General features: G+C 44.9%; 1 protein-coding gene across 2 annotated transcripts in view; it reads right to left on the bottom strand.

Moving 5' to 3' along the window:
• vps35l (VPS35 endosomal protein sorting factor like) overlaps positions 1–12165 on the bottom strand; it is a 162466-nt gene extending 150301 nt beyond the window's left edge. For both annotated transcript variants that reach the window (XM_078559173.1, XM_078559174.1), the window contains exon 1: positions 12130–12165. In XM_078559173.1, the coding sequence (XP_078415299.1) occupies positions 12130–12146 (17 nt within the window). In that variant the 5' untranslated portion in view covers positions 12147–12165. The remainder of the gene's footprint in view (positions 1–12129) is intronic.
• Positions 12166–13407: the final 1242 nt, after the last annotated feature.

Raw genomic sequence — 13407 nt, 5'->3', positions numbered from 1 at the left:
TTTAAATGTCTCTACTGGTGATTTTTCCCCTTTTCCTCTTGACAGGTGTTTTCAGAGAAAGCAGGTTACAGAGATGTGAGGGATAGCCAGCTAACTATTATGGCAGAATTGCTGGAATCTTACAAGCAAAGGAGAAAGAGATTTCGGCTGTTCCTTCTTTGCAGGCTAGGAGCTGTTCTGCCTGCACTGTTACCACATAGAAACCTGGTCACCTGGTCAGGAGCCAATTAAAATGCTGTCATCAGACAGTTCCCCCTAGTCAAGAACTCCTTTTTGGCACCATCCTGCCCCCTTATGGCACCCTATGTTCCAGGATTGCAACATTGTAGGTATTCCTCATCCTGTACCAGTGAACATGTCTTTCAACTGCAGCCATAAGAATATAAGAACTAGGAGCAGGAGTAGGCAATTCAGCCCCTCGAGCCTGCCCCGCCATTCAATACGATCATGGCTGATCTCATTTCGGCCTCAACTCCAATTTCCCGCCCTCTCCCCATAACCTTTCAACCCATTACTAATTAAAAATCTGTCTATCTCCTCCTTAAATTTATTCAGCGTCCCGGCATCCACTGCACTCTGAGGTAGTGAATTCCACAGATTCACGACCCTTTGAGAAAAGTAATTCCTCCTCATCTCTGATTTAAATCTACCACCCCTTAGCCTAAAACTATGGCCTCTCATTCTAGAATGCCCCAGAAGGGGAAACATCCACTCCACGTCTACTTTGTCTATCCCCCTTTAGCATCTTATATACGTCAATTAGATCTTCTCTCATCCTTCTAAACTCTAGCAAGTATAGGCCTAAACTGCTCAATCTCTCCTCATAAGACAAGCCCCGCATCTCTGGAATCAATCTAGTGAACCTCCTCTGAACCGCCTCCAATGCAACTACATCCTTCCTCAAGGGGACCAAAACTGTGCACAGTACTCCAGGTGCGGTCTCACCAATGCCTTGTATAGTTGCAACAACACGTCCCTATTTTTATACTCTATTCCTTTAGCAATAAATGCCAAAATTCCATTTGCCTTTCTTATTACCTGCTGTACCTGCATACTAGCTTTCAGCAATTCATACATGAGGACACCCAGATCCCTCTGCACTGAAGCGTTCTGAAGTTTCTCTCCATTTAAATAATAAGCCATGGTAGTTTTTTTTTAAAGCCACAGTCTAAGAAAATAAAAAAAGGTTCTTTACAAAACTAAGGAAGGTGATTTGTTGTACAGGGATGATTCTGAAATCAGAAGTACCACATTCGATCCAGAGTGGGGTCCTTACAGTGATACTAGAGCCAAAGTGATTCAGAATGAATTCAACAAACTGTGTTGGATGCCAAAGACAATGAATTTGACGGTTTTTAAAACGTGATTGTTCTACAAACTATCCTTGGAGAATTATTTCACTTAATAAAACGTGACACATTGATTTAATTTTAAATATTTATTTTTTTCAAATTTCAAAACGGTGACCACCTACACCAACAATTCACATTTTATACTTACCATACAAGACAATCATATTTTTTTGGAAGGTTTTTTTGAAGCTTCAAAGGTCAAATGATATGCCCTGATCTACGGTAATTAACCACTCTGGCACTGAAAAAATTAACTATTTACAAGTTCATCCTGTTTTTCTCTATCTCTACCATATTTGACATTGATTTCACCAACTCTAATTCAGACATTATTCTCAGGCACTGCACTTTTAACTTCACAATTCTTGAATCTGATTGGTTAAGGAGATACACAATTGCTTGTTCTATTCACCCAGATGCCACATTTCTCCCACTGCAACATTATCAGCTCACACACAAAAAACATTGAAACCTAAACACTTTAAAAGCAAAGTCTAATTAACTGCAGGCACCAGAGTCACTCCTACCACAACTCATAGCCCAATATATCAAAGTGTAGGAAACAATACAGGAAAATAACAAGAGTCATTGAGAAATCTATTTGTGCTAGAAAGAAATGCATTAGTAAGTATGGTTAATGTCACTGTTGGAACAGAAAGAAGTAAAAACTCATCCAACTATTTTTTTTCATTCGCACGGCTTGGGTGTCACTGGCTGGGCCAGCATTTACTGCCCATCATTAATTGCCCTTGAGAAGGTGGTGAGCCGCCTTCTTGAACCACTGTAGTCCATGTGGTGTAGGTACACCCACAGTGCTGTTAGGGAGGGAATTCCAGGAATTTGACTCAGCGACAGTGAAGGAATGGTGATATATTTCCAAGTCAGGATGGTGAGTGTCTTGGAGGGGAACTTCCAGGTGTTGGTGTTCCCATCGATCTGCTGCCCTTTGTCCTTCTAGGTGGTAGAGGTCGTGGGTTTGGAAGATGCTGTCGAAGGAACCTTGGTGAATTCCTGCAATGCATCTTGTAGATGATACGCACTGCTGCTACTGTGCATTGGTGGTGGAGGGAGTGAATGTGGTGCCAATCAAGGGGGGCTGCTTTGTCCTGGACAGTGTGAGGCTTCTTGAGTGTTGTGAGAGCTGCACTCATCCAGGCAAGTGGGGAGTATGCCATCACACTCCTGACTTATGTCTTGTAGGTGGTGGACTGGCTTTGGGGAGTCAGGAGTTGAGTTACTTGTCACATGATTCCTAGCCTCTGACCTGCTCTTGTAGCCACAGTATTTATATGGCTAGTCCAGTTCAGTTTCTGGTCAATGGTAACCCCCAGGATCTGAATTGTGGGGGATTCAGCGATGGTAATGCCATTAACTGTCAAGGGGCGATGGTTAGATTCTATCTTGCTGGAGATGGTCATTGCCTGGCACTTGTGCGGCGTGAATGTTTAATTGTCCACCACCATTCACAGCTGGATGTGGCAGGACTACAGAGTTTAGATCCATTGGTTATAGGATCACTTAGCTCTGTCTATCACTTGCTGCTTATGCTGTTTGGCATACAAGTAGTCCTGTGTTGTAGCTTCACCAGGCTGACACCTCATTTTTAGGTATGCCTGGTGCTGCTCCTGGCATGCCCTCCTGCACTCGTCTTTGAACCAGGGTTGATCCCCTGGCTTGGTGGTAATGGTGGAGTGTGGGGTTATGCCAGGCCATGAGGTTACTTAACATAAGAACATAAGAAATAGGGAGGAGTAAGCTATTCAGTCCCTCAAGCCTGCCCTGCCATTCAATAAGATCATGGCTGATCTGCCCCAGGCCTCAACTCCTCTTTCGTGCCAGCTCCTCATAGCCCTCAACTCCCCGATATTTCAAAAATCTATCCACCTTCTCTTTAAGTACTTTCAGTGATCTAGCCTCCACAACTCTCTGGGGTAGAGAATTCCAGACATTCACTACCCTCTGAGAGAAGAAATTCCTTCGCATCTCAGTTTTAAATGAGTGTCCCCTTATTCTGTAACTATGTCCTCTAGTTTGAGATTCCCCCCACTAGTGGAAACATCTTCTCAACGTCTACCCTGTCAAGCCCCCTCAAAATCTTGCACTTTTCAATAAGATCACCCCTCATTCTTCTAAACGCTAATGAATAAAGGCCTAACCTGTTTATCCGTTCTTGATAAGTCAACCCCTTCATTCCAGGAATCAGCCTAGTGAATATCCTTTGAACTGCCTCCAATGCCAGTATATCCTTTCTTAAATACAGGAACCAAAACTGTATACATTACTCCAGGTGCAGCCTCACCAACACCCTGTACAGTTGTAACAAGACTTTCCTATTTTTAAACTCTAACCCCCTAGCAATACAGGCTAAAATTCCATTTACCTTCTTAATTACTTGCTGCACCTGTATACTAACTTTTTGTGTTTCATGCACAAGACCAACCAGATCCCCCTGTGCTGCACTTTTTTGGAGTCTCTCTCCATTTAAATAATAGTCTGCCTTTTGATTCTTCCTACCAAGATCATGGTTGAGTACAATTCTGCTGCTGCTGATGGCCCATAGCACCTCATGGATGCCCAGTCTCGAGTTGCTAGGTCTGTTTAAAATCTATAAAACTTAGCACGGTGGTAGTGCCACACAACATGGAGGATATCCTCAATGTGAAGGTGGGACTTTGTCTCCACAACTGTGGGATGGTCACTCCACCAATACTGTCATGGACAGATGCATCTGCAATAGGTAGATTTGAGGCCGAGGTCAAGTATGTTTTCCCCTCTTGTTGGTTCCCCACCCCCCACCTGCCCCAGGCCCAGTCTAGCAGCTATGTCCTTTAGAACTCAGCCAGTTTGGTCAGTAGTGGTGCTACCGAGCCACTCTTGGTGATGACATTGAAGTCCCCTACCCAGAGTATATTCTGTGCCCTAGCCACCCTCAGTGCTTGTTCCAATTGGTGTCCAGCACGGAGGAGCAGGAGGGTACGTGGTAATCAGCAGGAGGTTTCCTTGCCCATGTTTGACCTGATGCTATGAAACTTCATGTGGTCCAGAGTCAACATTGAAAACTCCCAGGGCAACTCCCTCCTGACTGTATACCACTGTGCTGCCACCTCTGCTGGGTCTGTCTTGCCAGTGGGACAGGACATACCCAAGGATGGTGATGTCTGGATATTATCTGTAAGGTATGATTCTGTGAGTATGACTATGTCAGGCTGTTGCTTGACTAGTCTGTGGGACAGCTCTCCCAATTTTGGCCCCCAGATGTTAGTAAGGAGGACTTTGCAAGGTCGACAGGGCTGGTGCCTAGGTCGACGCCAAAGATCTGTCCGGTTTCAGTTCTTTTTGTAGACTTCTTAGCGGTTTTATATAATTGAGTGGCTTGCTTGAACATTTAACAGGGCATTTAAGAGTCAACCCATTGCTGTGGGTCTACAGTCATACATAGGCCAAACCAGGTAAAGATGGTAGATTTCCTTCCCTAAAGGACATTAGTGAACCAGATGGGTTTTTATGACAATCGGCAATGGTTTCCTGGTCACTATTACTGAGGACAGCTTTTTAATTCCAGGTCTATTAATTGAATTTAAATTCCACTAGCTACCATAGTGGGATTTGAACCCATGTCCCCAGAGCATTAGCCTGGGCCTCTGGATTACTCGTCTGGTTACATTCCCACTCTGCCACTGCCTCCGCAGGAGGCAAAAGCAACCAAAATTATTACATCAATTTCATGAATAGACTGCTTATGTGGGAAGCTATTTGAACAAAAAAAGTGTTTAAATAGAATAGGATTCAGTACATTGGTTGTATAATGGCAGCAATTTGCCTTCAACAGACTCCATGCCATGTTGTGTAGCAAGCTGGACTCAGGCCAATGTCCGTTTCCAAGTTTACAGATTTCACAGTGAATCAGTAATGAAGCAGGTTACCACATCATCTGTTACTCCACAGTTAGAAAATCATACCACAATTTGACCTACAGCAAACTCACAACCACAGCCAGGGTAAATGGAGAAGTTTGATATAATCGGCAATATTCACAAACCAGAATATCCTGGAAAATCCATTCTTTTAGCTCACTCCTGTCTAACCGAAATAATAACCTCTTATTTTGACTGTGCTCCAAGCACACTCCCTCCATGCAGTTTCTAATACACCTATTTAACCTTTTTTACTGTTTTCCACCATTTTAAAAATTCCCTACACTCTGCTCCAGTTACCATCACCACCCGGCATCTCAATCCCACTGCTCCTGCCTCACTTAAACAGTCTCAGCTTTTTCACATCTTCAAAACAGTACCCCAAGTACCACCAAGTTTCTTTGCTCAATTAAACTTTGTCATGTGGTAAATTCTTCAAACTCCGCACACTCCAAACCAAAAGTGCATTTGTTGAAACTCACATGGGTTTCCTCTATTTTAGTTCCGATCAGATTTAGGTTGAGGCTGGACAAGTTCCTTTCCCCCCCACCATTCCTCTCATTCTCTAACTTGCCACAAGTATTTATCATCAAGTTCTGATGAATGGTCATCTCGACCCTGAAACATCTCCACAGATGTTGCCAAAGCTCCATTTCAAGCATTTTTTGTTTTTAAATTTCAGATTTCCAGCATCCACAGTATTTTGCTTTTTTATTACCATCCCCATTGGTCCTATTAGAATTGTTTCTTCCCACCCTTTTCTCTGTAAATATTTTATTATTTTCTTTATTTCTCTATCCCATTGTATTAGGTCTAAATTACATTCCATCTGATTCTCAAATCAAAATTTCTAAAATACCAAGGTTTTTCCTGTCAACAATACCCTAAATCATGCCACTCTGTCTCCCACAACTCTGTTCTAACCCTTTCTTCCTTCTCTCACGGGATTCTTTATGACAAGATAAACATAATTAAAACCAAAGAACAAATCAACTGAGCATCAGAAACATTTATAATAAAAGGAGAGCTGATTGTAAACTATTTGAGCGCATTAAACACGGAAGCATCATCATACAGTTTGATCAAACACCACAAAGTGGAAAGCAGATCTAATACACATACGCATAGGAACATAGAAAATAGGAGCAGAAGGCCATTCGGCCCTTCACGCCTGCTCCACCATTCAATATGATCATGGCTGATCCTCTATCTCAACACCGTACTCCCGCTCTCTCTCCATACCCCATGATGCCTTTAGAGTCCAGAAATCTATTTCCTTCTCAAATATATTCAGCAGCTTGGCCTCCACAGCCTCTGTGGTAGAGAATTCCACAGATTCATCACCCTCTGAGTGAAGACGTTTCTCCTCATCTCAGTCCTGAATGGCCTACCCCGTATCCTGAGACTGTGACCCCTTGTTCTAGACCCCCAGCCAGAGGAAATATCATCCCTGCATCCGATCTGTCCACCCCTGTCAGAATTTTATATGTTTCATTGAGATCTCCTCTCATTCTTCTAAACTCTAGTGAATACAGGGCCTAGTCGGCCCAATCTCTCCTCATACGACAATCCTGCCATCCCAGGAATCAGTCTGGTGAACCTTTGTTGCATTCCCTCTATGGCAAGTATATCCTTTCTTAGATAAGGAGACCAGCACTGCACACAATACTCCGGGTGTGGTCTCACCAAGGCCCTGTACAGCTGCAGTAAGACATCCTTGCTCCTGTACTCAAGTCCTCTCACAATGAAGGCCAATGTATCATTGGCCTTCTGAACTGCTTGCTGCACCTAGACTAGAGTGACTTGCTTTTTCCAAAAGAAATACTTGATTCACAACGTTTATAGCACATAATAGTTCAACACTGAGGTTACATGAAATGCAAAACAGATGTTTCTTCCCGTATAGTAATAATCATTGTGAGGTGCCGCGCTACATTTACAATTATAGATTATATTTCATATCAAACATACAGGCCAAGAGCTTGTACTGTGCACAGTTTCGAGGAGGGCCTCAGACAGTGCATGGCAATCAGTCCTGGGGTAAAGAGCCTGAACTTCCCTGCTTCGCAGATCAAAGGTCCTTGGCCCCTCCTCCAAGGAGTTGGCAGCCCCTTACAGGCAGGTCACTCAGCAGAGTGCCTCATGCTGGATTCTGCTATTTCGTTTCTTCATTTCCCTTCATTTTAAATGTGTTTGTGTAGGAACAGGAGTAGACTGTTCTTCCCCTCAAGCCTGTCCCACTATTCAACTAGAAAATGGTTCATCTGTATCTTAACTTTATCTACCCACCTTGGGTCTATAGCTCTCCATACTCTTCCTTAACAAAAATCTAGCAATCTCAGTTTTGAAATTTTCAATGGGTTTAACCTCAACAGTTTTTTTGGGGAATAGAGTTTCAGGTCTGATTCACTAATGTCCTTTAGGGAAGGAAATCTGCCCTCCCTACCTGGTCTGGCCTACATGTGATTCCAGACCCACAGCAATGTGGTTGACTCTTAAAAATGTCCTCTGAACAAGGGCAATTAGGAATAGGCAATAAATGCTGACCTAGCCAGCAATGCCTGCATCCCATGAATGAATAAAAAAGATTTCCACTGCAATTTGTATGAAGGGTTTTCTGTCATCACCCTTTAATGGCCTACCTCTCATTTTAAGGTTGTCTCTTTGTTCCGGACTCCCTCACCAATGAAAATAGTTTTTCTCTACCTAAGAACACCTCAATTAGGTCACGTACTCAAAGGAATACAAGCCTGGTCTATTCATCTGGTCTCCTAATTTAACCTTTTTAGGCCCAGGTGAATCTACATTGTCCCTGCTCCAAAGCCAGTATTTCCTTCTCGAGATGCAATGCCCAGAACTGAATGCAGCACTCTAAATGGAGTCTAACTAGAGGTTTAGAAAATCAAAGAAGAAAAAATTTCCACATGTTAACAATGGGCAGATGTACCATAAAGACCCAATGAGACCACACCTGGAGTGCTGCATGCAGTTTTGATCACCCTTTTTCAAAAACAATATTCAGTTTTAGCAGTAAGTGGAGAGAAAGACTGCACACTTAATCCCAGTACTTAAAGAGATTGATGTACAAGGAAAAGCTGACTGTCCTAGGTTTCTCCTCTTGAAGAAAGACGTAGAGGTAACATAAAGCATTTAAAATTATGAGGGGTTGGAAAAAATTGATTTCTAGTAAGTTTCTGTGGTGTGTACAGAATTTAAGCACAGGGATGATATTCACAAATTAAGGACAGTGAAAGACATCAGGCAACACAGGAGAAGCAACGTCAGGGAGAAGCCTTCAATCCAGGGGATTTCTTTAATTTACAGTGCAGTGTGCCAAATTTACCACCTTTCAGATTTGTGGTGGGGCTCTCACTTGCATTCCACCACCCCAAGAGACAGATTGTGCTGTACCCTTACTGTACTAGACAGCCCCCTGCATTTTCAAGGGTACTATATCAGCAGGCTTTAAATAGCTTAGCTAGAAAAGTGTTTATGGAGTTAGTAGGTTTGTTTTTATCTTATTGAAAAATAAGGAATCTGATCAATTCTCAGTTCAAAATCCACATCCTTGTTCACCTGTATTTGTAAAATCATAGTACTGACAGGAGATCATTTAGCCCACAGAATTAAACCAGCAGCTGGTCTGACATCCTGCCTCATTCTAAGAGGGTTTTGTTAAGGCACGGCGGATGGCTCAAATCCCACAGGGAAGCTTGAAACTGCTGCCAGAACAGTTTTTGCAATTTGTATAGTATGAGGAGCAGTTCTGAAATCAGGAAATGATTTCCCAACTACTTGTGATGATTTTATAGTAAAGTAAACATTTACCAAAAGAATAAAGGAAAAAAAAACACAATTACATTTAAACACAAGAATGGCTTCACACAGTAAGCAGTACTTTAAATCAGTTCCACAAATCTTAACTTAACTACACCCAGAGCTAACCTTTCCCTTTTCTGTTCAGCAACTATCCTTATAGATTTTAAAATCTACAGAATTCCAGTAATTTTTAACCACACAGTGCCTTTGCCTTTTCCCTTGGGGTGACCTCCGAGACCAACAGCAACTGGTTCTCAGTCTGGCCTTGTTCACTCTGTCTTCGTGGAGTTCTGACCAGCTATCCTGCTGTATTCTGGGAGATCTGACGAGCTACACCCTCACATAGGCTTCAGTATTTCCTTAAATGCGTTCCTTCCCTTGATCTCTCTATTGTTTCAACCAGTCTCTTCAGAAATGCTTTCTTCTCATAATTGATTAAACTATTCTTTACTTTAGCTGCTAGACTTGTAAAAACAAACTTACCCTCTCTGTTGCCACCACCAAACACATCTTCCCTTCACCCCCCCGCAGGGATCGTTCCCTCTGGGACACCCTGGTCCACTCCTCCATCACCCCCTACACCTCAACCCCCTCCCACAGAACTTACCCATGCAACCGCAGAAGGTGCAACACCTGCCCCTTTACTTCCCCTCTCCTCACCGTCCAAGGGCCCAAACACTCCTTTCAAGTGAAGCAGCATTTCACTTGTACTTCCCTCAATTTAGTCTACTGCATTCGCTGCTCCCAATGCGGTCTCCTCTACATTGGAGAGACCAAATGCAGACTGGGTGACTGCTTTGCGGAACACCTTTGATCTGTCTGCAAGCATGACCCAGACCTCCCTGTCGCTTGCCATTTCAACACTCCACCCTGCTCTCATGCCCACATGTCCGTCCTTGGCCTGCTGCATTGTTCCAGTGAAGCTCAACGCAAACTGGAGGAACAGCACCTCGTCTTCCAACTAGGCACTTTACAGCCTTCCGGACTTAATATTGAGTTCAACAACTTTGATCATGAACTCTCTCCTCCATCCCCACCCCCTTTCCGATCCCCCTTTTTTCCAATAATTTATATACATTTTTCTTTTCCCGCCTATTTCCATTATTTTTAAATGTATTTCCACCCATTGTTTTATCTCTACCTTTTAGCCTATTTCAATCCCTTCCCTTCTCCCCACCCCACCCCCACTAGGGCTATCTGTACCTTGCTCGTCCTGCTTTCTACCCTTAATGTCACCTATTAGCACATTTCTTAGCTAATATCACCACCGTCAACACCTCTTTGTCCTTTTGTCTATGACATCTTTTGGCAATCTCCACCTATCACTGGCCCTCTATCCAGCTCTACCTGTCCCACCCCCCCCCACCCCCACCTTAAACCAACTTATATTTCACCTCTTTTCTATTTTTCCTTAGTTCTGTTGAAGAGTCATACAGACTCGAAACGTTAACTGTGTTCCTCTCCGCAGATGCTGAGTTTTTCCAGGTATTTTTGTTTTTGTCACTGATCCTTGTGGTACCCCACGAGTCACAGCCTGCCTTCCTGAGAATGACCTGTTTATTCCGACTCTCTGTTTTCTGCCTGTTAACCAATTCTCATTTCGTAGCAGTATATTACTCCCAATCCCACCTGCTGAGTTTTTCCAGGTATTTTTATTTTTGTTTTTGTTTTGGATTTCCAGCATCGGCAGTTTTTTGCTTTTACCCTATCTTTATCTCACTTATGTTTGGACAGGCGACCAAAAGCTTGGCTTGGCTAAGGTGCACTTTAAAAAGAGGTGGAGAGACAGAGAGCGCACAAGATTTTTCTATTACAATCCTCAAGGTATACTACTGTATAGAGAGTGGACAGATAAAAAACGAACTCCATATGATAGGCCCTCTTACAAGATCAATCAGTAATGGTGAACCCAAGAGAATATCTTGTGTAAAATCCTGAAATTGTGACACTGTGAAGATGTCAGCAGCAAGATCCCTTCTAAAATACCACCACCAAAAACTGGCTAAACATTATTTTCCTTCTATTCAAATAGATTAAATAGATCTTTATTTCAAAATTCACACATTAATATTATTGGAGCCCTGGCTTGAAAAGTTACCAGGTTGGCTGCACAGCACTGCACACACAGAACTGAACATACACGTAATGACCAGATTGACTTCATTGTTAACTAAAATCTAAGATTTCTTAAATTTCATTTACGGGATGTGGGCATCACTGGCTGGGCCAGCATTTATAGCCCATCCCTAATTACCCTCGAGAAGGTGGTGGTGAGCTGCCTTCTTGAACCGCTGCAGTCCATGTGGTGTAGGTACACCCACAGTGCTGTTAGGGAGGGAGTTCCAGGATTTTGACCCAGTGACAGTGAAGGAACAGCGATATATTTCCAAGTCAGGATGGTGAGTGACTTGGAGGGGAACTTCCAGGTGGTGGTGTTCCCATCTATCTGCTGCCCTTGTCCTTCTAGATGGTAGTGGTCGTGGGTTTGGAAGGTGTTGTCTAAGGGGCCTTGGTGAAAATTAACTGTGTGTTAGGGAATGGCTGTCAAATTCTCATTTATTATGCCATGAAATTAATCTGTTACAAGATCCATTTCATAATTTTTGGAAGATACAAAGTCAGCAACAGACATTTTACTGTAGCGTTAAAAATTCAAAATGACAACACAGAAATATTTGCATTTATCAATGTCTGTGAATAAAATAAACTGCAACACTTTCACATCCTTCTGTACCGTTATAAATCTACAGAAAACAACTATATTTCAAACTCACTGTAAGGAAAGGTGACATCAGGCAGGATTCCGCCTTTTCTAAATCAGCCTGTGTAAAGCTTTAATTTAACATCGTCAACCCAGTGAATGGGAACCAAACAAAATGAGAGAATTGCGCAATGAAGCTAATTAAAGCAACGTCGGTGGACACGGCCCGGGACTGGGGGCTGGGGGACAGGGGCTGTGACAGGGACAGAGGCCGAGGCCGGGGCCGGGACTCGGGGGGGCCGGCGGGTGATGAATAAACAGTGAAGCTGGAAAGTTTCCTTACCACAGGACGGCCGCCATCTTCCCTGTCACGTGCCGCCAGGCCACACCCTTGTGACCTTTCATCCCCGTGACAAACCCGGGGCCGCCATACTTATGAGGGGCAAAGATCGAAACCCCGCCCCTCTACGACGGAGCGTGCATGCGCATGATGACGTATTCGGTGGAAGGGCCTGCAGTACCAGGGGCCCGCCAGAGGGCGGAGCTGCGGAGCAAATATCTCCCTCCCGGTGAGGGCGGGAATTCCGCCGTGTAACAGGATGCGCCTGACGGCGACAGGTTCCTTCATGTCTCTGAATTTCTGTCACTGGCTCCTTTCTAGGTCAGCCACGGCTCAATTTATACCAATGTCGCCTCTTCAGTGGAGAGGTTGTGGGTCCAAGACTCGCTCGAGTGTTCGAGGGCAAAATCTAGGCTGACACTCCAATGCAGTACTGAGGGAGTGCAGCACTGTCGGAGGGTCAGAGCTGAGGGAGTGCAGCACAGTCGGAGGGTCAGTACTGAGGGAGTGCAGCACAGTCGGAGGGTCAGAGCTGAGGGAGTGCAGCACAGTCGGAGGGTCAGTACTGAGGGAGTGCAGCACAGTCGGAGGGTCAGTGCTGAGGGAGCGCCGCACAGTCGGAGGGTCAGAGCTGAGGGAGTGCCGCACTGTCGGTGGGTCAGTGCTGAGGGAGTGCAGCACTGTCGGAGGGTCAGTACTGAGGGAGTGCAGCACTGTCGGAGGGTCAGAGCTGAGGGAGTGCAGCACAGTCGGAGGGTCAGTGCTGAGGGAGCGCCGCACAGTCGGAGGGTCAGAGCTGAGGGAGTGCAGCACAGTCGGAGGGTCAGATCTGAGGGAGTGCCGCACTGTCGGTGGGTCAGTGCTGAGGGAGTGCCGCACAGTCGGAGGGTCAGAGCTGAGGGAGTGCCGCACTGTCGGTGGGTCAGTGCTGAGGGAGTGCAGCACAGTCGGAGGGTCAGTGCTGAGGGAGTGCCGCACTGTCGGAGGGTCAGTGCTGAGGGAGTGCCGCACTGTCAGAGGGTCAGAGCTGAGGGAGTGCAGCACTGTCGGAGGGTCAGTGCTGAGGGAGTGCAGCACAGTCGGAGGGTCAGTGCTGAGGGAGTGCTGCACTGTCGGAGGGTCAGTGCTGAGGGAGTGCCACATTGTTGGAGGGTCAGTACTGAGGGAGTGCTGCACTGTCCGAGGGTCAGTACTGAGGGAGTGCCACACTGTCGGAGGGTCAGTGCTGAGGGAGTGCCGCACTGTCGGAGGGTCAGTGCTGAGAGAGTGCAGCAGTTTCGG

Source organism: Cetorhinus maximus, chromosome 15, assembly GCF_964194155.1.
Source record: "Cetorhinus maximus chromosome 15, sCetMax3.hap1.1, whole genome shotgun sequence".
Taxonomy (NCBI): domain Eukaryota; kingdom Metazoa; phylum Chordata; class Chondrichthyes; order Lamniformes; family Cetorhinidae; genus Cetorhinus; species Cetorhinus maximus.
Note: the sequence above shows the minus strand (reverse complement) of the source record. Positions and strands in the feature narration are given on the sequence as shown.